General features: G+C 31.4%; 2 protein-coding genes across 2 annotated transcripts; one reads left to right on the plus strand and one right to left on the minus strand.

Annotated features, from left to right (window-relative positions):
• Positions 1-354: 354 nt before the first annotated feature.
• On the minus strand, positions 355-6,605 carry LOC139839389 (inorganic pyrophosphatase TTM1). Its single transcript, XM_071829452.1, has 11 exons — positions 6,344-6,605; positions 5,278-5,640; positions 5,019-5,133; positions 4,700-4,895; positions 4,202-4,315; positions 3,942-4,115; positions 3,147-3,341; positions 2,135-2,370; positions 1,939-2,059; positions 1,597-1,860; positions 355-896 (listed from the first exon to the last, which is right to left on the minus strand). Exons 2-11 carry the CDS (start codon positions 5,615-5,617, stop codon positions 675-677), a joined length of 1,977 nt encoding a protein of 658 aa, XP_071685553.1. The 5' UTR covers positions 5,618-5,640; positions 6,344-6,605; the 3' UTR covers positions 355-674.
• A 2,679-nt stretch (positions 6,606-9,284) lies between these two features.
• On the plus strand, positions 9,285-12,971 carry LOC139839925 (uncharacterized). Its single transcript, XM_071830140.1, has 6 exons — positions 9,285-9,660; positions 10,153-10,295; positions 10,840-10,983; positions 11,111-11,296; positions 12,076-12,200; positions 12,308-12,971. Exons 1-6 carry the CDS (start codon positions 9,459-9,461, stop codon positions 12,531-12,533), a joined length of 1,026 nt encoding a protein of 341 aa, XP_071686241.1. The 5' UTR covers positions 9,285-9,458; the 3' UTR covers positions 12,534-12,971.
• Positions 12,972-27,868: the final 14,897 nt, after the last annotated feature.

Below are 27,868 nucleotides of genomic sequence, written 5' to 3' on the forward strand. Positions count from 1 at the left end.
TGAGGCTCCCACCCGATGTCGGAGAAACACCATAAAACCACCGAGAAAATTACTGAGAGATAACCACCCGAAATCCATACAAACTAAAGCCCAACCAACATTGGAGGTAGTAAAAAAAAAGTATCTGATAACCAAGGGAAGCGGCCAAGGCCATCAAACAAAAGTCAACAGCATAGTAATAAAAAGGAGTTATTATGTACTAGCATAAGTGGTTTGTAGACGATAGAAACTACATACCACACAACACACACTGGCATAAACAGACCATAAAATTCAACATACATGGGACTGTTGTGGGCCAATTTCTTGTGTTGTATACAGATCGTGTGAACGCAATATTCGACTATCAAAAGACGCAAATCTGAATCGACTTATCTATAAGGGAATGGGTAGAAATTGTCAGTAATAAGCTGCAGGTATTATGGAACCTGACTAGCCAAACACAACATACCTGCTATTGTTTACTCAACTAAAAAGAACTTCGATTTCTGTTAAACACAACATACAATTTCTGCTACTAAAAGTTTTTGTGTGATTTCCAGGAGCAATATTCGCCAGATCCTCTAAACGTTAATACTTATACATGTGAGATTTGAATCTCAGCCTCTTGAATGTTTATTTGTTGATTTGTATAAAATACCTTTTTATATATATATATAAATGATAAATGATGATCACTTCTGAGAATAAAGAGCCCTGGATAATAAGAAACCCAAGCCACCAATTGCCAATGTTGCAACAATGGGTAGTCCAAATGATTCAATCTCTATCAATCGTGTGTTCTTATCAGACGCACCACCTTGCTGACCCTTTTCTAACACGTAATCACGTAACAGGTTACTTAAGTTGTCCAACTGATGCATCACTTGCCGTTGCCCCCTTGCTATGAGTAGCACCTATTCCAGAAAACAACACGTCACTAATTACAAAACTATGTGCAAATCAGTATTCTTTATCAGCTATACAGTTAGGTGACTGCAATCGTCGATTTGATGGCGACTTGACTGACTCTTAGAGCCTAAATTAAATTCCAGGCAGGATTTAAAACCCATGAAAATTTGATTCTACCATTTTCATGGCGTCTATTATTATTATTATTTTTTAAAAATAAAACCTTTTTCCTACTTAAAGGCCGGAGGTCCTCTCGGAAGCAATCTCTCTATCCGTCGAATAAAGAGAGGGATCTCTATCCGTCGAATAAAGAGAGGGATGACTTTCTCTACTCTTGAGAGTGTTTCACTTTGGGTGGAAAAATGACTTATCTTTATTCTCGGATAGGGGAAAGATTGTCTACATATTACCTCCCCCATACACCACTCATGTGGTATTGGGTATTGTTGTTGTTGTTGTACAGTTAGGTGACGTCAGTCATATATCAAGTATGTGTTCAAATGGGTCGACCCGTAAAGATTTTTCAGACCATTTACTAAAATTATAGTTAATTAATGTTGATTTAGCAAACCAATACCTTAAGCCCTTGTGCTAACCCCCCATGACCCAAAAACAATGACTAAATCAGCTCATTCCTAAGTTTGAGGGTCAAAATTGCCACCTGCGGCTACAAAAAAATGCAAATAAATTAGAGAAGATGAACACCTCTTCCATGAGGGGGGTCTCTCGGGCCAACTGGTTAGAAGATCCGGAATTCGGTAGACCGGTCAATGAACCGTTTCCTAAGCCAGCCATGAACAGTGAAGTTGCAGAGCCGTTGCATGATTCAGCAACCTGGCTAGCCATATTTTGATGGCTCGGTACTCTTCTTTGAGCAAATTTTGAAGTTAGTTCTTCAATACGAGATGTAAAGTCATCCATCCTTTCGTTTAGAGTCGTAATTTGCTCCGATAAGTTAGTAATCACTCCCTACAATAACAAAATAAGTTTGCATATCAAACTCAAAATACATACTCCGTACATATTGTAAAGAGATTAAAAGTTTACCTGATTTGCAACTGTTGCTGGTGAATCAGGGGTCCTTCCATCAAATCTCCTACTATTAACAGAGAGTTTTGTCAGCTTCGATAAGTTCCTTTCACGCGTCGAAAGTGAGTGGGCCCCACCCCTGTTGATGCGTAACCCCAAATTAAAAACAGTATTAACAAAAATGATGACATCAGCAAAAGGGTATGCGAAGTACCGGTTAAGGTATTTGGATCTTCGATCAGCAGAAGCACGAGACAATGCTTCTTTAGGGCTTGATACGAGATCATCATCGATGCTAAGTTTCGTTTTTAGATCGTCTGGTAGTGTCATCACATCGTTTACAGCTTTTTCTAGCTGTATCTGTTCAATGTAAGTTCGAGGAACATATGTACCATCTAACCCCAGCTCATCTGCAATATATTTTACATACAAACGGTCTCGTCCTTGCACCTTTTAGACATTTTGCAGCGAAATAAATTAATATGAAGGAAGTTGAAAATATTACTACATAAAAAGTTACCGACTTTGGTCAAATTTCTGATTCAGGTATTCAATAAACTCTACTTTGTCCATGAAAAACCCCTAATTTTTCAAACTTTACAATAAAAGCGTTACAACTTTCAAATAAATCCATAATTTTAACTGCGCGCTGAATCAGTTATTATAGTCCCTTTACATACAGTATTAGACCATGGCTTACGGTGCGTTAGATTAGGCGTCAAACAAACGTGACAATTTTTGACGCTCACCAAATTTTGTTATGGAGCGTGATTTTTGATGCAAAGGGTGCGTCAGTCACCAACTTGACGGTGGCAATTTAGGCGTTACATTTTTTTTGCCTCCAATGATATTTTGACAAGTATATATCTATATATCTATATTATTAATATTATTTTATTTATTTTCCACCAACTTCCAATCATAATTCACCACATCATTAAAACATTTACACAAAAATTTGACATTGCCACGTCTCAGTCAAATTCTTCTCTCCACAAAAAGTACCAAATTTTACTCCACGTCAGAGTCAGTGTAACAGGTAGTCTTAGTTACCTGTTGTCTAGATTTAAAATTAACTACACTTGTTTTCTTTTTTCTTTTTTTGAAAGTTTATGGATTATCCTAGACAAACCAAGTTGGCTATTAATCATAGAAATTTGATCAAAGTTGGTTACCTTTTTCTTTTACAGAATCGCAACTCGCAAGGTAGTGGCTAAGTACAATACCTGAACATAGGTGCGATTAAGTTGCTCTAACCAATCGGTTTTCACGCAGACCTTTTCATCAAAGAAAACATGGCTGCTTCTTTTGAGTATGGCAGCAATTGTGTATCCTAATGCCATTAGTCCACCAAGAAGACGCACACTCACTTCAAAAGTGATTCTAGGTGATATTATGAATGGACTATCAGTCACCCACTCCTGAAAATACAAATGAAAATAACTAAATATACGTTTCCCTTCCTTCTAAAATTACCTGAAAATATAGGTGGCAATTTCGACCAATCTACTTAAGAATCAGTTGATCTGTGTCATGTTCTATCTCTTACAGGTCAAATGAGCTATATTAAATAATTTGAAAAAAAAGCTAAAACTGAAACAAGTCAAAATAGGTTTGAGTTTGTCCAAACTATATTATTGAAGTAGAAAACGCCTTCAATATAATTTTATATATAATATAAGAGTAATCAAACCTATTTAGAAACCATATCAATTTTGTAATCATGTCTATAAACTAATTATAAATGGTTATTTCTCAATTTAGGTTACCCGGGAGGGTCAGTATTTTTACGGCCCAACTGACCATGACCGTTTCCAAATTTTTGAAAATTATTTTCAGATAATATACTTATCACATAAAAACAATTTTAAAAAACTCGGATAGAAGTGTTTCGGGACAACCCGACATGTTCAAACCCCTATTGTAGGTAAAAAAAAAAAATTTGACCCGTTAAGTTTAGCCAACACGCCGTTGAAAAATGCAACATTTGACCAGACACGTATTATTGAAAATATCCATACCTCAAACATAAGGTTGTATTTCCCATCCCTATTTCTCATCCTCAAATACGATTGACAAGCTTCGGGATCTTCACCAGGAGGAAGGAGATATATATCATAAGTTTCTTCTTTTCGTTCTTCGTGTTCTTGAGAAAGAACGGCTTTCATTTGCTCTGGGGTCACTGCCTTCTTAGACTACAATTTTAATAAATAAATAAATGAGTAGCTACATTTCCTAAAAAGGCCGCAACTTCAATCTTCAATAGGAATTAAAGATTAACCTTTAATATATAACTGGGATTCTGGAATCCAGAAAAAGGATTGAACTTGTTGATGATTTTTATATGTGCGGTTTGTAGATCAGGCTCGATGAAAGCTTTGTACATAGGATATACCTGTGTTCAAGAGCAGCTTATAAGGCATTTGGATATGTAAAACTCCAATCTCGATGATGAGAGATGGCAATTTTGACCCATATACTTATAAATGGGTCAATTTTACATCTGATATCAAACGGGTAGAAATAAAACTTTCATAAAAAGGGTAACATGTAAAATCGGTTCCCAAAGCCTGATTACTAATAACATCCTAAATCATTTTATTCGAAGATTCAGATTTATGCCTTTTAATACTTTTACATCACCATCATTGTGCAGGAAAATTAAACGAGAAAAAAAAGATCAGGCCCATTTTTATCAAATATCTTTTCCACCTTTTATCTGACCCGCTCAAATTGTCACCTTCAGATTATACAAATAACTAAGCAAAATGGACAATACCGTTTCGGATATTTGATGAATAATTTCTTCAGGTTCTTGTCCAGCACGCTGAATATCCCTCAAAACCCGCTTGACAAGATCAAAGTGAACTCCACCAGTGACAGAAACACGAAGATCTAGCATTGGTCTAAGCTTTTCACTCAGTGCATAAATTCCTTCAATAATCACTATTCGAGACGAAGGAACTTCTTGTTTTCTGTATTTACACCAATCATGCAATTGAACTATTCTTAATGCTTAAATGATTCAAATGCTTATCTGAACAAATGTTAGATGAACATATATAGGGGATCAACAGTAAATAAAGCATTCCAATTACCTATAACCAATTCTTGAACTGGACTTAAAATCATAAATAGGAACTTCAACAGGCCTCCCTTCCTTAAGACCACGAATGTTCTCAAGTAAGGTATCGTAATCTGTCAGCCTCGGATCTGCAACAAACCAAAAGTTTGTCAGATATATTTCGGTACACGATTGGAACAAAATCTATTATTTTATAAACGGTCCCTAACGGTTAAATTTTTCAAAATCACAAAACTAACTAATATATTAAGTAAAAAAGAAACCGAAAGTACCATCAAAGTTGCCATCAACAATACGAGTTGCATCGTTGTAGTTGTCCATTGTTATAACAGCAATGCTGGGCATAAAGTTGAGAACTTTATCGGTAAATACAGTCTTTCCAGCACCAGATGGACCTGCGACACCAACTAATAAGATGCCCTCATTTTTTTGAACCAATAATTGGCATGCCCTTATCACTACAAAAAATCCCTTTTCGAACGATAGAGGATCTTGAATAGGAGCGATCTCGTAACGAGACGAATCCTTTTTCTTAACCAATTGAACTTGATCTCTTAGCAGTCCAGATCGTCGCCTAGGTGATTCAGCAACTAAAGAATTTTCTTGGGACATATTTACAATAGATTGGATATATGCTGCGAAAATGCACCACAACTTAATGAATAAACCATAAAATTACAATGGACATAAAGAACTTTTAAGTAGCTTAAGTTACTATGCCACTAATTTTGATTCCACATGAGTACTGAACAAATAATGTTTAAGAAGATTAATTTGGCAATTCGAATAAATTCTTTTGCAACATTTATAAAAAAGATACGATCATTCGTGAGGACTGTAACTGATTATTTGACCATTCAATTTTGGGGATCAATCTTTCAGATGAACAGTTAGTTACTAATGTTAAATTATACTAGACATTAACTAAATCATGATTCTTTCACAGTCTTCCTAATCTAATAAATGCCTAAAATAATGCAAGTAGCTTGGCATCAATTGGCATCCCTATAGTTTGTACTAATATATATCCTATTCTATGTAATAAATACAAATAATAAATTCCAAAAGGGGGTGGAGAGCATATGAGTCCAAAACATATTATATTGCTGATCATCCAATATTTCTCAAATTCCCATCAATTAACTCAACCTAAATTTCAAGAACCTAACCAAACAAGTCATTAAAGATCAAAACTTGATATTGATATTAACCTAATCTTAAATCAGTAAATAAGAAACCAAAATTACAACAAAAAACCCAATAATATTCCAAGCATGTCTAGCAAAATCATAAAATTATGTGTTGAAAAACGAATTAGTAGTAGATGATCAAACAAACCTCAAGAACTCATGAAAGATCGCAACTTTTTTGTGGGTATGTTGAAAGAAAGTAACTGGTTCAATAATATATTGTTAAATTTGTTATATATAATGTAAGAGAACAAGATGTTGAAGAATCGTGTGGGGTTGAAAGTTATAAACTTTAATCTTTGATGATGTTGAAAAGGTAGTGATTCTATTAGCAGAAGATGGGATGGGTTAAGTGATGATGAATTGATTGTGATGGAGGGAAGATTGGTGGTGGTTAAATAAGCCGCCTGGCTGGCGGTAGATACTTGTGTTTTTCAATTTGTTAAATCACTGGAACCTTCAAAAAGATATAAACCAGAAGTAACAAACAACAAAAAGTTAGGGAAAACTACTTTTATTTTTATATTTGAACAATAAAAATTTCTAACAAATGTCTTTGACACTAGATTAGTTGGTGTCTTATCAGTGTCTTTCTGATGACTGGGCGCCGACTAAATTGATACTAAAAAATATAATTGACATTGAGTAGAAAATGGAAAACTCGTTCAGTTTCGAGAAAAAATATTTTCATTTATTATTTTAGTTATTTATTTATATATTTTGGGATTGGCTAATGTATGCCCTAAGAGCACAAGTTAACTCTCATTTATTACACTCAAATTTTCCAAATATATCACAAAATTAATTTATCAAACTCACAAATTTTCTAATTTACATATGTATTAACTACAATTTTATATTATTCATGGAAACTTTGGCATCATTGATGATTCTTAAAATGCGCCCTTAGAACACAAGTTAGCTTTTCCCATATATTTTTTAGTTAATTAATTTATTTTAGTTAATTATATTATAAATAACACACTTAAAAATAACACAAATTAAAACTTCGAGTACATAAATTCTTAAATATGGTTACATAAATTAAAACTACGAGTACACAATAAAATAAATTCATTAAATACTAAACATTACATAAAAATAAAAACGAAGACATTAAATTACTAAACTGTATCCTAAAATACGAATTCATATTTTCTCAAACGTATCATCACTCACGTATCTCTCCTCATCACCACTCTCGTTATTGTCGAAAGGATGAAAGTTTTCATCTATGAATATAAGATACAGTGCAATTTTGATGTCGTGATCTTGGCTTCCCCAACGAGTTCATATCATTTGTGCGAATGTGAAAGAAATTGAAATTTTTGCGTGGAGTCGTTGAAATACAAAACGCCTTAGTGGAGGAAAGACATTTAAGAAAAGTATACAATATCATTGTTGGATTGAAACATATTTTTTGTTAAAATGAAAGGGAATTGTTGAAATTTGGATTGTGTTTTATAGAGAGAAATTGTATAAAAGTTGTAGGAATGGCTGATAAAATGGTGAATAATTGGTTATTATTTATAAGAGAAAAAACTGGAAAAAAGAATGGCAACAACTCAATTTTTAAATTTTGGACCCACGACAACAGTTACTTTCGACGTCTCTTCCCCGTCTTTGGAACCTAAAAAATCGGGCCGATATCGGCCGACGATCGGTGACTTCCGATGCTAGCGCCGGATCCGACAGGCTACACTGGACGGTCTTAACATGCATAAAATTATTGTGAATGTACACTAGTTTTTGAACTTAACAACTGCCACCATTTCACAGTCTCCGACTTGTTTGAATTGTTCTCTCATATATTATTTCCTACTTATGTTTTCCTCTCTCCTTCTGGTTCAGTCTGTTGGGCTTTTATTCACATGTGAGGTTCAGTTTTCTTATGTTGTTAAGATTTTTAACTCCAGTTGGGTGTGCCCTTCTTCTCCCTTACCTTCCTTTTTTGCTTATGCTCGGTTTGTCTTCTTCTCTTCCGTGCCTTTAATCTTATATGTTGCTTGTTTTCTTCGGTGACCGTCTACGTCTTCTTTTTCCACCCGTTGTGTTTGTTTCCACCTTGTTTGGTTGGTTCAAGTGGAGATCCGATTGCTTTAAGTTTTTGTCTGTAGTTTTGTGGCCTTCAGAGTCTCCTCATTCTCTGGCCACCGACATTACACCGGTGGCTCGACTTTATTCTCTTTTGCTTCCTCTTTCCGACATGTTGTGAGCTTTTTCGGCCGGTCAAATCTTCTTTCTAGCAGTTATCGCAGCTGGGTTAGTTGCTCAATTGAAATCTTTGTCGTTTGTCGTCTTTTGCTCTTGTCTGGTGTTGTTTTCTTCCTTGCCAGAAATCTAGTTTTTCTTCGCTGAACTCTTCTATCACTGTCCTCATGAAACAGGCAACAATGCTATTTTGGCATTATTGTTTTGTGTAGCTAAATAGTGGATGGTAGTTTGTTTGTGGGTCTTTAATCTTAATGGCGATTTGGTTTCGGTGGTGGTCAGAATTTTTTCTTGTCAACTTTTATTGACAAGTTTGTTTGTGGTTTCTTTCGACCTGCATCTCTTGCCTTGCTCCTTTACCGACATGTATATTATGATGGTGGTTAACAGCTTTGCCAGTGGGTAGCCGGCAATTCGATTGTTTTGACTTGTTGCGGTGGTGATCAATGTACTTGTTTTATTCTGATTCCTTACGAGTATGGCGGTCTTTGGTATTTTCTTCGATGGCTTTTATGTTCGATGGTGCGTTGCGTTTTCGATTTGGTCGTGCTTTTTCCTGGTCAATCGTGTAACTGTCTTGTGTAGGATTGTTATGGAGCATATCACGATTGTTGTTGGCTAGAGTTTATATATGTTTCCTTTGTACCGTTTGATATTAAGATCCCTTTATTTATAATACTCAGTATTAATTGTCTCTCATGCAATAAAATGTTTACCTTTCCAAAAAAAAAAAAAAAAAAAAAAAAAAAATCTCTTTATTTATTTGTATTAAATTAATTAATAATACTCGGTATTAGTTTTTGTGGGGATAAGTGAAACAATAAAAAGAAAAAAAAAAACGTAAATCTGAGCTGAATCTTTTAGTCGGTGCCCCAAAAACAGAGTTGAAGAGTGAGTAGTTGACATTTCACTTCCCTTTGTTCCAACATCTTTGCATCATCCCTGGATCTTGTATTTTCTAACACACAGATCTCTCTCTCTCTCTATTCTCTTTCAATTCTTTCTTTTTTAATTTTCATAAGAAATAGAAAAAGCTGTGTGTTGGTACAAAAATGGGGTGTTCATTTTCAGGACTGAACGCACTGTACGATTCTAAAAGTGGTGATGTTTGGATCAATGAAAACCGGTTTAAGATTGTCCGACAGCTCGGTGAAGGTGGTTTCGCATTTGTGTTTCTTGTGAAAGAAGTTATCAATGAGACTAGTTCTGATGGTGGTGTTTCATCCAAGTTCAAAGATCCATCTCACATCTCTGGTATTTTTTTAATAATTATCTTCATATTTGTGTCATATTTCAGTTTTTTGTACCTGCTTATTTATAGTTTGTGAGAATTGTAATGATTTGATTGTTATAATTAGGATGAATTTTGATCTAATTATGTAAAAGTTAGGTGCGAAGTGTGAGAAGCAAACCGAATAACTACTTAATGTTGATAATATGCTTACAGAAGTTGATTTTTTATTGTTTTTTAAATAGTGGTAAATTAGTTTGCAAATCTCGCCTATGGTCCTTGTAAATGGGTTGTATTGGATCCAACCGAACCTGGTTAGAGTTGCTTATTGACATAACAATTTTTGTGATATTTAGGTTCTTACCGGATCATAAATCGATTAATCAAGTTTTAGGATCTGGCAAGATTTTAAATATATATGTGGAGTTGTGTATCAGCTTTACAATAGTTGAATTAGTAAGACCTTTTTTATAAACTAAAATTGAGTAATAGGGGAACTGTTGTTAAATGTGTAGATGATGGAACTTATGCTATGAAGAAAGTGTTGATTCAGACGAATGAACAGTTGCAGTTTGTGAAAGAGGAGATTCGGATCTCGTCGTTGTTTAATCACCCGAATCTGCTTCCACTGCTTGATCATGCAATTATTTCAGTGAAGGTACATAACGAAATTTATGATCATACCAGATCTTAAATGTAATAAATGTTTTTGTATTTCGTTGGATCAGAAATTTGTACCGACTCTAGCCCCACCGCTGCTTGTGCAAGATACAAAACTAGATTTGAAGTAGAAATTAGTTTTTTTAATCTCTTAATGATAATTCTTGTTAACACTGATCCTGTATGATAAGCTCTGATGCTTTAAATCGTGTGATTGAGCTTTATAGTTATCATTAATTTAGTAATCACATTATATTATCTTGCTTGAACTAAAGTAGATTGCAGATTATCCCTTTTATGAAAATTATAATACTTGCACATTCTTGATTTGTAATAACTTTATCTGATTTTGTTTATTGTATACATAAATACATATAAATATAAATGCTAAACCGGAAGGTATATCCACTGGTAGCATCCCTATTTTCTTCTAAAATTGCAGTAAAAAAATTTCTAGTAGATTTTTTCAAAAGCTTTACATGATTTATATATAAATACCATAAAAAACCTTATTAATCAGAAAGTTGTGTTTAATTGGTTAGGGCACACCAGAACAGAATTGGACACACGAAGCATACCTGTTATTTCCCGTCCATTTGGATGGGACGTTGTTGGACAACGCAAAAGCTATGAAAGCTAAGAAGGAGGTCTTTACTACCTCTGACGTTCTTCAAATTTTCCGCCAGGTAACGAAGATTCTTATACATGAAAACATCTGTAGTGCGTGGTTGTGTTTTTTATCATAGAAACTTTTTGTTATGATGTTATTGCACTTGTTTTTATGCTGTCCGTACTGAACGAAAAAGTTTTCAGCTTTGTGCAGGACTTCAGCATATGCACAATCTTGAAACTCCGTATGCTCATAATGATGTTAAACCCGGAAATGTCCTATTAACACATCGTAAAGGACAGCCACCATTGGCCATTTTGATGGATTTTGGAAGCGCCCGTCCTGCTCGAAAGGAGATCCGATCTCGATCCGAGGCCCTACAGCTGCAGGTTCTTTCCCCTGCCCTTCATTTACATTTCTCTTTACTGGTCTTAAGTCTGAACCATTTAGTTACGAATTAATCAATTTGGGCTGTGTGTTATCTTAAGCAGATCAAACAGTTATAAATTAAGTATCTTTAAATAGAACCGGGTGAAATGGGCCAAAATTCCCCCAAAATGTATTATGAAATACAAAGCCTCTTGACCTCTTAAATCCGTTTTATTTGAAAATTTAGACTATGTTGCTATTATATTTTAAACCATCCCAAGGTAGCCCGGTGGTTGGGGTTGGGGCCCTGACATCCTGACATCCTTGCAAGAGGTCTCAGGTTCGAATCTTCAAGAAAGGTTTGGAAACAACCGGTGAGTATTCCTGATGGGCTGCGTACAATAGAGTATGGGGTTGGATTACTCGTCTTCCGGGTAACCCGAATAGGGAAAACCTTATAACTTTTATTATATTTGACACATGAACAACTTTTAAAAAGGTCTGAACGAAAAGTATTTAGCTCAACTCGATCTTATTTAATCGGCACCAACAATCATATGCTTTACTTGTTATCCAACCCCCCCAACCCGACCATTTTGCAGCTCTGCATTTTTCGTCTATTCGTTTTATGTCCAAATTATTTTCCGTCGCAATATTCACTTATCCTTCATGTGCCCATATCTTACATCACAATTCTTATGGTCCCACCCTTCATGTTCTCTCTTATAACGATGACGATTTGTAAATATTTGTAGCATACATTTAACTAGTGTGATTAGAAATTGTTTAATTTGGTTAGGAATGGGCATCGGAGCACGTGTCAGCGCCTTTCCGAGCTCCAGAATTGTGGGATTGCCCAAGCCATGCAGATATTGATGAAAGGACCGATGTATGGTCTTTAGGTTGCACGTTGTATGCCATTATGTAAGAATCTCACTCTTCTTTCGCAATCACTTTAGTATTTTCAACTTTCGATGACCTGAACGTTTCGTATTTTCAAGAATCTAAGAAATTGCCCATATAACCGACAGGTACGGTGTATCTCCGTTTGAGTACGCATTAGGGGAGTCAGGTGGAAGCTTGCAATTGGCTGTCATAAATGCACAAATTAAGTGGCCAACAAACGCTAAACCATCATATCCAGAACCTCTTCATCAGTTTGTTTCATGGATGCTTCAACCTCAAGCTACAGTTAGACCTCGCATTGACGACATCCTCATTCATGTCGACAAGTTGATCGCCAAATTCTCCGTTTAAAGATTTATGTATGCAGTTCCCGGTACCATACGTACGAATCTTGTCAGTGACAGTTGCAGTTGGTACGATATCAAAACAACGGTTAATTTATTGTTTTTTTAGAAATTTTATATACATATCATTGCCCATATACACATGAATGTGACTCGGAATCGCTTTGTGCACGAATTTGTGAGCCATGGTCAAGTAGTTGGAGATGGGCGTGGAATCGTAACCGCGGTTGTCTGTGTATCATTTTACTATAAATACTTGTTTTCAAGTTTTGTAATATTTATGTGAGGTTAGCCAAATAAATATATTTTGTGATTTGTAAAACATATACATCTTTATGTATTTGGGTCATTATGTAATATTTATGAGGGCCATTTTGCCGAATTATGTTAGATGCAATAGGCGCTTGATGACAAAGTATTTTTACTCAGATGTAAGCGGTTTAATGGAGTTATCTTGTAACTATTTAAGACCCTTTTGATATTAAACTATATATGAAGACCAAAAGTATGGGTTCGGGTCGAAACCAGTACTTTGAGGTGCAGATCAATGTGCAGTTGGTTGGGTCAACAAACTAGTCTATTTTGACTAGTCATCATGTAATGAACCCGAAATCGACATGACATACCTTACAAAGCAAACAAATTATCATTATTATATACTCCGTAAGTAATTTACACAAGAACACATTACAATATTACACCTACAATTGACAGCCTAACATATACATACAACTTCAAAAATATGTACATATATATAAACCTTTTCGATCTTTATTCATTCCGGGCCTTCCTCCGCTCATAATCAGGATCGTCGGTTAGCAACTCATGTTGACAAACAGGACAAGTATTCCTAATACCCAACCATGTAACAATACAATCATTATGATACAAATGAGCACAAGGTAGTTTTTTCGCTATTAATCCAACATTCATTTCGTCATTACAAACAACACAAAGTGTATTTTTATTTGCAAAATCTTCATCGCTTACTACAACCGATAAAAGACTCTCCACTGCTTTTATAGAAGCTGGTGGATGAACCACATTCGACGGATTATTATATGTAAATTGTCCGAACAACAAGTTTTCATAATCTGAATTTGCTTCAAGATTGTGAGCATTTAGTATAACTTCCCATTGCTCTTGTTCAAATTCATTGATATCTACAGGGTCATGTGATTCAAAGGTTATGTTTAATACTTCACGATCATCGATTTGATTATCATGCGATTGTGATTGTTAGACGAGTTGATGAAGCATGTCCATTACGAAATTTACTTGATTTTGTCGATTGGATTGAGGCGAATCGTTGTGATCATCATGATCATTTTCGCGGAGTTCAGGATAAGAAACCCCGGGCATTTGAATGAACGATCGAAAAAGGGGTTTGGTTTGTGACTAATAAAAATTTTGGAAATTTAATGGCAAAAATGCGTGTAAATAGGATCATTATTGGTTGTTTTTTGAGGTTGAAGTTGCGTGATATTTGATTTCCTTATTGTAGTAATTTTCTAGTTTCTCGTTATCTTTTTAATTTGTGTTAGGGACATTTAAAATTTTATTTGTTTAGTTTAGAATAAGATCGTTAAAGTGTAAGGTTTAAGCTCATTTAAATTGTGGCATCTTCAACGTGAATAATTTGACATATCATTTATATCTTGCTGCGAGTAGATACGTTTTGATTAGTATGTAACTTAGCGGATGTGTAATTTATATACGTCATGAGTTCATGGTATAATTTCTATACAAATATTTAGTTCATGAGCGACTCGATGTTTAACACCCCGCCGTTACGTGGAAGTCAAATGTTATCCCATTTAACCCATTGATTTATCCCCCAACTCTCTCCAAAAGAATTTATGTCTCAAAACTTCTAGCACGTTGATGATATACGGTGGGTTACGAAATAGTGAGAAGACATATAATGAAAGACTACTAAGAACCGATTAAATAAATTAGGGTAAGGCGACCTACAAATAACATCGATTTTGTTTTTCAATCGCTAACTTAGAATGAAAGTTTTCTATATAAGGCTCTCAATCTCGAAGTTTATTCATCTTTCGGGTAATTGGTAATCCAAGATACATGAAAGGAAAAGATCCCACTCGACAACCAATGAAATTAGCCATCTCTTGGATAATATCTTTTTGCACACAAATACCATAAACACAACTTTTTGAAAAGTTGACCTTCAATCCGGAAAATTTTTCCAAGCATTTTAACTTTTTAAAGTCTTTATTTCTTAACTTTGACTTTAAATAATTTTTTTATGTTATATAATATTTTTTGAAAAGTTATACTAAATATAAACACATACATACTATAAAACTTAAATTATTTATATAAATTTCATCAAACATTATATAACACAAAAAAATTATTTAAAGTCAAATTAAAAAAATAAAGACTTGCAAAAGTTAATACAGAAGTATTAATATAAAAGATGGAGACTTCAACAAAAAACGACAATTAAATAGACCTATTAACATATTTATGAATTTACCTAATTAGCCTTTAACCAAAGGGCCATTGGTCCAACGGTATCCTGGATTCCTCCAATCAAGTGGTTGTGGGTTCAAGTTTAAGGATGGACACTTTGTAAATAATATTCATGCAAATTCGTGTTAGGTGTGTACGTTTGTTTTTTTAATCTAATTAGCCTTTAGTTCAACGTAATTGGTACAGTTTGGGTAGTTTAAGTAGTTCGTATGATCTATACAAACAGATTATGAAGGTTTGTATCAAATATATGATGGGTGTGAAGGTGGAATGAAGAAGAAAAAATCGAGTAGTTGTGACCTTGCGGATCGTGAGATTGAGCTTGCAGATCACGAGAGTGCACGTACGCGAGTAAGAAGTTCAAAACGCGAAAAAATATGTCGAGTATTTGATTTTGCAGAAAATTGGTGCCTTGTGGATTACGTGGAGTGCTTCGTAAGTCGCAATAAAGGCCTTGCAGATCGCGACGGGCCCCTCCGAGATCGCGATACTAGCGTGCTCAACAATTTTATTCGATTTGGAAAGGATTTCGTTGTCACATATAAATTGTAACCCCAAACTCATTATATCGGTAAGCAACTACGACAATTAATAAGAATACTCTCTCGGGTTGGCAGCGGAGTAAACCAATCGAAAGATTGGATATAACTACGTTAAATTCCGTATTATTTACCTTACTTTGTTCAATATCTTTGCGTCTTGTGTATATTCGTTTGTTGTCGGGTGTATTTTGATAATAATCAACGATTATAAAGGTCGTAAAAAAAACTAACAATATACTCAATTGATCATCTAATCTTATCATTTTAATTCGCTCTCTATATATTCATATAAACCTCTAAACTGATGATGTCATCATTTCACTAATTACCTTTTAATTTTTTCATAATGATGATGTCATTGTTATTTTATATATTAATTCTACTTAATCAAAAATTAAAAAAAATACAAAATAAAAACAAATAATAATACCTTTAATATATGCAGCCGAATTTGAAGGCAACAAAGTTTTATGATTATAAATTATATATATAAAATAAAAATACATTACAAATCGATAATATCATTTTACTGATTTACATTATAAATTAATTCTAACTAAAAATAAATACAAAAACAAAACAAATAAATACCCAGAATATATAAATACTCCCATAACCATATGTACAAACTTTTTAAAAATTGTACAATCTTTTACAAAACAATTCCATGAATACACGAACAAACTTTGAAGCATATTGTGCGACCTTCATATAATAATTGCATTTTAAGTTTAAAAAAATTTCAAGAGGCATTTGTTATTACTAATAATTATTATTAAAAATATAAATACTCAATTTTAAGCAAACTTTATTAGTATTATTTATTTATTATTAGTATTTATTATTATTATTATTTATTATTATTATTATTATTATTATTATTAATTTTATTATTTATTATTATTATTATTATTATTATTATTATTATTATTATTATCACTATTATTATTATTATTATTATTATTATTATTATTATTATTATTCAAATATGGGTTCTCTTTACGAGTTTAATTACGTTATATATGTATACGAACTACATGTCTTAATAAAAAGATGTAATGTAGGTTTTTATAACAAGAAAAACAATAATTGTAATGAAAAATTGAAAGAGGTCGTTGAAATAATGAATGTAGTTCATTTATTATGACCAACAAGTTAAGTACATCAATATGTTTGTAAAAACAACGACAAGTTTTTTAGTAGGAATCCGTAGTTTCATGGGTTATAAACTAAATGATTTTAACATTTACATTCACTTAATATCTAAAATATATTATTAAACTATTTCGTTTAAATAAATCCGTGATTCTACGGGTCATTTCACTAGTGTAAAAATAAAAGCCAAGGCTTGGCGAAAAAACAAACACTAAATTCTAAATTCATAGGCGAATCTTGACTATTTTGTGGTATTCAAACTTGCAAGATAAGTAATTAATTATAACCAATTATATTATACAATTACATGGTGAAGAAATTGGTAGACAAAAACAAAGTTACGTCTTCACACTTGCACGGTAGCCTTACATTTTGATGAATAAAATTTTTTGCAGTTTTTTGGATATGTGTGAGTCGTTGGTGTATAATTAGGCACCTCGTAGCATGTATGGCGGTAGACAACCATATCTTCCATTCCACGCAACTACTATTAGCTTATTCTATGTTAACTTTTCTTAAATGAGATTCTTTTTTTATATGAGCATTACATTAGCACCAACCGAATTAAAATTCCTTTCACGAACTTTTACTTAACACTCTTTATCCTTAACTAAATAGTAACCACAAATATACCCTAAAAATATAAACATGTACAAATAAACATATCAGACCATTTTTAACCCTGCATGTGACGTTACAGGCAGATTGTATATTTTTTGGCCAAAAAGTGTAATCTGCCTGTGACGTGACAGTGTCAGTTTTTGACACTCATTAACCCTGACGCCCCCATTTCTGTGTCAAATTCTTATAAGTCCTACCACTTTTATTTTTTCTTTTTTATTAAATATGAATACAAATTATATTTTATAAAATAAAATACATATAAAATAAAAAGAAGTCACGAATATATATATATATATATATATATATATATATATATATATATATATATATATATATATATATATATATATATATATATATATATATATATATATATATTATTACATAAAATACATATATAAAATAAAATAAAAAGACATAAACTAAATAAAACATATAATTAAAGGTTAGGCCCAAGATAATAATATTTGATTTAGCCCAAAAAAAAAAAAATTTGGGCTTTCATTAAATAAAAAATACGAGTAACCCTATCCTATTCTTCTTCTTCTTCATCGTACAGCAACCACCACCATTTTCATCTTCAAATGGCCAGCCACCAATTTTTTTTATTTATTTAGAAAAAAAAGTTCAGGAAAATACGGAGTAGAACGATAGCAACACTAGCAAGTTCTCCAACCAATCAGAAAGCACCACATCTCTCTCACGCTACTCTCCTTCTCCGTCAATTTCTCGACTAATGCCCGGTCGGCGTTTTCGGTAACGCTGCGTTAGAGACGTTACCGGCGTCAGATGTGTGCCAACGTGTATGACGGATTGCTTTTGACGCTGGGTTATTGATGGTCTTATCTATTAGACAAAATTTGTCTTATATGTGATGAATAATACTATTTACATTTTCATTTTTCATAAAACTAACCCCCTAACTTCCATTAAAATACAAATCAAACCCCCCACTTTATACCTATATTCTAAATTATTATTTATCCAATTACTAAAACCAAAAACACTGAATAATAACACCCACCACGCTTTACCGACTTATACGCTGCGCTCAAACAGTTGGACCCACATGGGCCACTACTGTGCTACAGTAAATTATTATTTTTTGGTCTCCAATGATAAAGAAGCAACTTTCGTAAAAGAACCAACTCTTTAATGTTACCAAAAGATGTCGAAAAAAATTCCTTTTTACAAAAAAATCAACTAACTTTTTTTTTTCTTTTTTTTTTCTTTTCTTCCTCAACGATAAAAGAGGCAACTTTCATAAAAGGAACAACCCTTCAATGCTACCAAAAAATGTCGAAAAGCATTCTTTTTTACAAAATAGATCAACTAACTTAAAAAAAAAAAAACCGGAACGCTAAAAGAAGCAACTTTCACAAAAGGAACAACCCTTCAATGTTAGATGTCGAAAAAAGTTCTTTTTTACTAAATAGATGAAGACTAACTCGCATTCAAAACGGAGTTCCCGGCGCGAAACGAGGACTCCACAACTAGTTATATACACAAAGTAAAAAGTAAAAAAACATGAGTCCCACTTATTTAGTCAAAGTATGGCCCACAATGTTGCTTGGTGGCACTTAACTAACCGACATAGTATGTGGTCTTAGACCATTTCTTATTTCATGACCCGTCCTAATCAATCTGGACGAATACATTATATTTGGTTACATCGCGAGGTACTTGACCTCTATATGATACATTTACAAACATTGCATTCGTTTTTAAAAGACAAATTTTCATTACATCGAAGGTTGACAGGCATGCATACCATTTCAGAATATATTCAATCTATAATTGACTTAATAATAATCTTGATGAACTAAACGACTCGAATGCAACGTCTTTTGAAATATGTCATGAATGACTCCAAGTAATATCTCTAAAATGAGCAAATGCACAGCGGAAGATTTCTTTAATACCTGAGAATAAACATGCTTTCAAGTGTCAACCAAAAGGTTGGTGAGTTCATTAGTTTATCGTAAACATTCATTTCCATCATTTTAATAGACCACAAGATTTCATATATTTAATTGTACACCTAACCCGAGTACAAAATAACACGCGTAACCCGCGAATTATAAATCATTCATATGGTGAACGCTTTATAACCGACTTAACTTTAATGCATAGAATATCCCCAAACAGAACCTCTCGTCTATATAATAATAATACTCGAAGTATAAAGCATCTGTACCCCGGATGGGACTTGTCGAGGTCCATAGATCTATCTTTAGGATTCGCGTCAATTAGGGGCCATACCCGTTTCCTAATTATTAGGTTACCAAGCTAAAAAGGGGTGATATTCAATATTCATAATCCAGCCATAGAATGTAGTTTTAGATCATTTGTGTCTATTTCGTAAAACATTAATAAAATCAGCACATGTATTCTCAGTCCAAAAAATATATATAAAAATGGAGTAATGAAACTCACAACACAATATTTTGTAGTAAAAATATTCATACGACGAACTGAACAATGCAGGGTTGGCCTCGGATTCACGAACCTATATCATTCATTTATATATTAAAACGTATACTGGGAATCACATAATTTCATTTATTAATATATATTATTTATGTAAGTGTAGTTATATAAAATTTATACTAAATTTTATTTAAAATCATATATTTATATTATATCTTAAATTATGTGTTATATATGTTTATTTTGTATATATTATCTAAAATGATTATTATAGTTATATTAGTATCTATATATATTTAGTATTATATTAAAAATACCTAATTTGTTATATGTAACCATATATATAATGATAATATGTTTTTCATATCGATATAGGGATTATCAATATAATTATATATATATATTTAATAAGTGTGTTTTTGTATACAAAATATTTATTTGTTAAAAATGATAGTTTTGATATTATTGTTTTACTAGTGATAATAATAATAACTTTATTAATAATGATAATATTAATAATAATAGTGATATTGTTAATAATGATACTTATGTTAATAATATTCATAATAATCTTAATATATATAACAATGATATTAATACTAGTATTAATGAAAATAATAATGTTAATTCCAATACTTATGTTAGTAATAATAATAACAATACTTTTATCGATCATTTTAATACTAATGATAATAATTTTAATAGTAATAATAATAATAGTTATATTACTAATAATAACATTATTGATAATTATAATAATGATGATCTTAATAATAATATTATCTATAATACTTAATAATACTAATAATAATAATAATACTAATAACAATAATAATTTATAATAACAATGATAACAATGATAATAATAATAATAATAATAATAATAATAATAATAATAATAATAATAATAATAATAATAATAATAATAATAATAATAATAATGATAACTACCTTAGAAGCCTTCTTAAAAAAATGCCCCGTACCGGACTCGAACCCGCGACCTACCGCTCACCCATTACACCCCATAACCATTGAACCATTTTGGTTTTTCTGTTTTAATACCCACATCCAAAAATATAACCCGTTTTCAAATCAGTTTTATCTTCTTCTTAAAAAAAAAAATTACAGTCGACTAGAGTACAGATATCCATCTCAACATTTTATGCTTTTGTGTTTCATATTCCAAATTGAAACATAACAATAAGTTAAAAAAAAAATTAAAAAAAATGTTGCACAGCAGCCTGTTTACGTTAAAAAAAAAACAAACTTTAAAATTGATCCAACATTCTAGTCTGTTATAGACCACGCGTTCTTCATGAAAAACATTAAAAATAGTTATTATAAACTTCCTGAATCGTTAATTTAATTTGAAACATCAAGATGATTACGAATTTCATGATGAACAAAAAGTTTGACTTTTGAAATATAAAATTTGACTCAAAAATTTGAATTCGATAGAAAGAGTTGAAGTTTGAGACTTTACAGATAGTTTTAATGGACAATTCCTAACAACTTTGCTTAATTACATTTTGAAAATAGTTTCAAATTCGAGTTTTGACCAAAAAAATGAATGTACAGAGTATCGTGGTGTTCTTGGTATCTTTAAATGAATTTAATTGAATTAGGCTGCTGTTGGTTGTGGTAATTGATATTGGTAGTGGAAAGAAATTTGAATGACTGAATTTAATCTCCTGACTTGCTCGTTTATATAGAGAATTGGGTCTCGGTTTGTAATTGGAGACGACAAAGAAAAAAAATATATAAAAAAATATAGATGTTGATCTCTAACAGATTTTGTCTAGTAATGTAACTAAGTCAATCGATGATTTCAATCAGGCAGACAATCCAAATAGAACAGATAGTGATGCCCAACAAATTTTGTATGCATATGTGTTTTATTTTATATATAATAAATATTAATACTAAATATATCAATTAATATTAATAATAATACTAATAATAATAATTATTATAATACTAGATAATAAAAATGATATTAACAAAAAAATGATAATAATAAAAATCATGATATTAATAATAACTAACATAATAATAACAATAATTAATAATACTTATAATAATAACTATTAATGATAACTATTGATTATATTGTTAATAATGATATTAATAATAATGATAAAAATAAAATGTTAATAATGACTAGTAATTTAGTTAACTCATACTAATTTATAATTTTAATTATTCTTATTATAATATTTATAAAAAAAATCTTTATTTTGAGAATCATAACCTTACAATTATAATCATAATAACAATATTAATTATATTAATATTAATATTAATAGTAATACTAAAAGTAATAATAATAATAATAATAATAATAATAATAATAATAATAATATTACAACAACAAATATGTCTTAATTTATAATTAAATATATTAATAGCACATATTATTAGTTATGTAATATTTAGAAATATGTATATATAATAACATATATTGAGTATTCAATATTATACATTTTAATATATTAACTTATAGGTATAATCATCAATTAAATATAGAAATCATATATTTATATATACATACATATTTATTTACATCCATTGTTCGTGAATCATCGGAAATCGTCAAAAGGTATTTTAATATATGAAAATAGTTCAAAATTTTTGAGACTCAACATAACAGGCTTTGCTTATCGTGTTGGAACATTAAATCATTTAAAGATAAAGTTTAAATTTAGTCAAAAATTTTCGGGTCGTCACAGTACCTACCCGTTAAAGAAATTTTGTCCCGAAATTTGATTGGGAAGGTCATGGCTGACGATAAGTATGTTTTCATGACGCATATGAATTTATAACTAGAATTTTATCATCGTTAAGTAGTATGAATAAGACAATTCGATTACTCGAAGCGTATGAATGAAGCTATCACGAAATAGTGAAATGAGGAAATAAAGATTCGTATTAACTATTGACATAGTCACTGTTGAATTCAGAAAATAAGGTTCATTTTAACTTTTGACGTTGTCTCGGTTGAATTCCGGAATTCAATGGAAAAGATAGGACTATCAAGAAATTATGTTCTTGATATGTTTGGAGATTAAGTAGAATGTAAGAGTCGTGTAACATGGCACATGATGAAGTTATGATATGTGAATCATCATGTTTCATTAGAAACTCAGCATGACTTACTGTAATATAATCACATTGATCAAATATCATTATATTATACTAACTCATGCATCAATTTTCAACACTACTTCAAAGCATTTATAATTCAAACTCTAAGTTTTCAGAGATTTAGAAACTAAAACGGTTTCTGATGTAACACAGAAAGCGCGTAGAGATAATTAATATCGAACAAGAATATTTATGAAGATATCTTCAGAAATATTGAGGATATTTATAATGAAAGATACCATTATATTTAATAATTTTTAGAACCAAAGTATGATGAAGAAAGTCATTCACAATGATTTGGAATGATTAAGGAGCAAGGTAGTCGCCCAAGATTTCATCAGAAACATAATCATCAATATTCTTTATGTATAAGTTTAGTCCTTGTGATTTGTTCAGAGTCTCCTTCATGGTTTGCTTAATTCTTTATTATCAAACTTTTGACTGTTAAGGCAGTCTCCAGTTTTCACTGCTTCATCAGCTTTTTCAAAACTCAGAAAACTGATTCATAGGCTAAAGCAATTTTTCAGAAATTCAGAATTGAAGTTCGTAAATCCAGGAGACAGAAGTTATATATATATATAGTTGTTGTCGTTGAATTGTTGAGAAATTTTAGATTATCGATTGATGCCTCTCGGTATTTGGTATGGTAGTTATCGTTACAAGATGCCGATGAGTTCATGATAAGACTTCAACAGATAATATAATGATTTTGTGGGAGAGATTTAAGCCAAGGAGCAGCGAGATTGCTGGTACGTCTGCTGATAATATGGTGAAATATAAAAGGTTCCCCAGTAACAATAAAAGAGCACGCATATATATCAAGTTTATAATAAGGTTGTTTCGAATGAAGAGTCGAAGTTGACTTGTTGGAGCTGTGACAAAATTGGCTAATTTGAAAAAGGATTGCAATGTTATTTTCGATAATAACAATGCCAACGGAGCTAGCACGGATAAGTGTTAACCGTTTACTCAGGTTCTGAGTGTTTTCAGGTGCATAACTATATGCATCAATCTTTTCTTCCGTAGATGAAGTGCGATTGGTTCATCCTCTCGATTGAGGTGTTTTCAAGAATCATGAAAAGTTTGAACGCAGATTGTAATCGTCAAGATCCAAATGAGGTTTAAGATGAAATCAAGTGGCAGCTTGAATAAATCATATGTTATAATCAATATTTTAATTCATTTTAATTGTCCAATGTTATTAGTCCACAGTTAGCAGTCCACAATTAGTAATTCAACAATTCATATATAGTTTAATATATAATATTCGAATTAATTAATACGTGTCGTGACCCATTATATACATGTCTCAGACTCGATCACAACTCAAAGTATATATATTATTTGAGAATCAACCTCAACCCTGTATAGCTAACTCTATCATTACTGCATATAGAGTGTCTATGGTTATTCCAAATAATATATATAGGTACGTCTATATGATATGTCAAAACCTTGTATACGTGTCCCGATATTTAAAATGCGTAAATAACAGTATTTAAATGACGATAAATAAAGTGCGTAAAATAAATAACAGAAATTAAATGACAATAAATAAAATTGCGAGAATTAAAATTGCGAGAAATAAATTGCGATAAATAAATGTAATAAGGATTTAACAGTTAGCTAGGAACAGTTAGCTAGGATTTTGTTAGCGTGGATTCTTAACAAAATTTCTCATAATTAATTTGTTTGTTTCTAACAAATTTTATTTTGTCCAATGTTTTCTTCATTATGCCACTTGTTGGATTCTGATAGTTCAAAATCCAAATATGAAATTGAATGAAAATGGTTATTCTGTGGTGAACGGATTCGTATATCTGTGGATGTAAGTAGGATAGTAAATGATCGTTGAATCAGATTCGAAGAATGTACAGTGTAACTTATTAATGTGAAATCTAAATATTCCTCGGGTATTACCTACCCGTTAAAATATTTTCACCGTTAACAGTTTGTACGAAAGAATTTTTAATTACAATCTTTGTGAAGATATACTTACATATATATTTTCTTCAGATGTAATCATAGATTTAATGAGTTAATATAGTATTAAACTCATTTGGTTTACCGTCAAAACTAGAATACATATTCTCTATAACATTAGAGATTACATAATCGCCACGAAGAACGAAGATAATTGATGTAGAACGATATGTAGAACGATGATTATACTCGAGGTACAGAATGAGATGTTGAGGCATGGATTGTTGATGGTACTGGTGCTGTTACTGATGGTACTGTTGGTGCCGGTGATGTTGCTGAAGCTGGTAAATTTTGCACCATATTCTCCGAATTTATTACTCGAGCGCGAAGCTCGTTGACTTCTTCCATTATGAAAGGATCCGAAACTAATCATCCGGACGATGTCCATATTGATTACAAATGAATTACAACAGTTGATAACATCGCGAGGTACTTGACCTCTATATGATACATTTTACAAACGTTGCATTTATTCTTAAAAGTCAATCTATCTTTACATCGAGAATTGACATATTCACCTAACATTTCATAATAACCAAATGACCTAATCTGTCCATTTCTTAACAATAGTCTCTAATGAACTTCAATGACTCGAATGCAACGTCCTTGTATCATGGCTTAAAGGGTCCCAAGTAGTATCCTTAACATGAGCTAATGCACAGCGGAAGTCTTAATTCATACCTGAGAATAACATGCTTTAAAACGTCAACATAAAGTTGGTGAGATATATAGGTTTGATGCTAGCAGCGTTATAACAATGGACCACAAGATTTCATATGTAAACATTTTAATAAAAATATTCTAAGTGGTTGAGCACTTGGTAACCATACTTAACATTTAATCACGTCGCATATTCCCTTTATTATGAAATCTTACTACACCGTACCAAGTGTAGTTACGAAACGAAGTACTGTGCAACCGTTGAATACTGGTCGTCCAGTCCGGTTGGGGTTGTCAGGCCCGATAGATCTATCAACAGGATTCGCGTTTACAATACCGCTGTAAATAATAGTTACCAAGCTACAGGGAAGTATGCCAGTGGTACAACTCAACGTAGAATATATTTTTCAGTTACTTGTGTCCATAACGTAAAACATAAAATACATGTATTCTCATCCCGAAATATTTAGAGTTTAAAAGTGGGACTATATACTCACCTAATGTATTTTGTAGTAAAAATACATATAACACCATTGATAACCTATAAGGTTGGCCTTCGATTCACGAACCTAATTATATATTTTTATATCGGTTAATATCTATTTAACAATTGAAGTTAATTTATAGTGTACCACAATCCTAATGCTCGAGATTAATATGTAAAAGTTAACAGAAATTCATTTGACTCAAAAAGATTTCCAAATTTTATACATAATTATTTTTAGTTAAATATTGTCATTTTATATTCTTAAATATTTTTACAAAATTTATTAGAGTAAATTATAATATAATTCACTTATTAATAAATAAAACTTTACATAAAAATATATACTAAAATGATAAGTTAATACTTTATAATAATATTTTCAAAGAATTTATACACGATTAAATATAATTAAATATTGTTGTTTAAAATATTTTTATGAAACTTATTAAAGTAATTAATGCTATAATTCATTACTAATACTTTATATATATATAAAATGATGTTTTATAATATTTACATCAAAATTTTAATGTTAAAAATAATAAATTGATAGTTTTAATAATAATGATCAAAATAATAATTTAATGATCAAAATAATATTTTGATTGTTTTAAAAATAATATTTTAATAGTTTTTGATAAAAAATATATATTTTAATTGTTGATAAAAATCATGATAATAATATTTTGATAATAATAATTATAACAATCAATATTTTTTTTTAACAATGATTTTTAATGAGGTCGTAGTAAAAATATTCATTTTTAATAATTTACACAAAATTCAATTGACTATATCATCAAATTCATCCGTCGAATCCATTCGACATCTAAATGAAAAGTTTATAGTTTTTCGCCACCTTTCCAAAAACATATATATCATATAGCTTATCTTAACCGCATGAGTATCTTACTCAGATTCTATCCTAAAACATATTTTGTCAAAAATAAATAAAATAACATGCACGATCCTAATTTCTCGAGCACTAGTCAGGGATACACTAAAAGTAAATAAAAGTCAAGTTTAGAGTGCTCACGTATCAATATTGAGATTCAATATTGCAGGATAGTATTTAGACACAACGAAGTTGACAAACACTAGTTTGTTTCACGAGCAAAACCCCTGATCATTACCCATAACCTCCATAGCTATAACCCATAATCTCCTTAATTCTATCACATTCATGAAACCAGTTTTGGAACACTTGGGCAGAACCCCGTCATAATATTTTTAGGGATTTTAATACTAATGACATCCCTAATCTTAAGATTAATAATAATATTAATCTAAATCTTAATTTTAATAATAATAATAATAATATAAGTATAAAAATATTGAGATCAGAGGGAGTAAGGTATCGAATGTATATGTGTGTGTGAAAAAAAACGGAACCAGATATCTTAATTTATACAACTTTTGCTGAAATTTGCCACCTAACCACTTTATGTCGGCAAAACATTACACGTTTCGTGTAGATGGGTACACGATTCGTGTAAGGTATAGTCACGAAAGTTGTAGATTTTTGAGTTACAGTCGTTTGGACACCAAGATCACCCTTTTTCGAGTCCGAATGAATTAGTTATGATTTTTCTCGTGCAAGTGCGCAGGTTTAGTGATTTACAATGTTTTAACTTACAATCATGTGATGAAATGTTGTAGTCTTTTGGTGCTCATTAGAAATCTTTATATTATCTTTATTTTTATTTTTATATCATTGAAAATCCATAAAAATATTTTATAATCAATTTATATTATATGAAAAAAAAAAAAATGTGTTCGTTTTTTAACTAAGTGTTTTTAAATACAAAACGTTTTATA

Source organism: Rutidosis leptorrhynchoides, chromosome 4, assembly GCF_046630445.1.
Source record: "Rutidosis leptorrhynchoides isolate AG116_Rl617_1_P2 chromosome 4, CSIRO_AGI_Rlap_v1, whole genome shotgun sequence".
NCBI classification, from domain to species: Eukaryota; Viridiplantae; Streptophyta; class Magnoliopsida; order Asterales; family Asteraceae; genus Rutidosis; species Rutidosis leptorrhynchoides.

Excerpts from the sequence above, each read along its gene's own strand:
- LOC139839925 (XM_071830140.1), top strand. The coding sequence starts at position 9,459 with ATGGGGTGTTCATTTTCAGGACTGAACGCACTGTACGATTCTAAAAGT. Across the intron at positions 10,984-11,110 it reads TTCTTCAAATTTTCCGCCAG|CTTTGTGCAGGACTTCAGCA; the intron begins GTAACGAAGATT and ends AAAAGTTTTCAG. Across the intron at positions 12,201-12,307 it reads TGCACGTTGTATGCCATTAT|GTACGGTGTATCTCCGTTTG; the intron begins GTAAGAATCTCA and ends TATAACCGACAG.
- LOC139839389 (XM_071829452.1), bottom strand. The coding sequence starts at position 5,617 with ATGTCCCAAGAAAATTCTTTAGTTGCTGAATCACCTAGGCGACGATCT. Across the intron at positions 4,116-4,201 it reads ATCCCAGTTATATATTAAAG|TCTAAGAAGGCAGTGACCCC; the intron begins GTTAATCTTTAA and ends TTAAAATTGTAG. Across the intron at positions 3,342-3,941 it reads AATACAACCTTATGTTTGAG|GAGTGGGTGACTGATAGTCC; the intron begins GTATGGATATTT and ends TTGTATTTTCAG.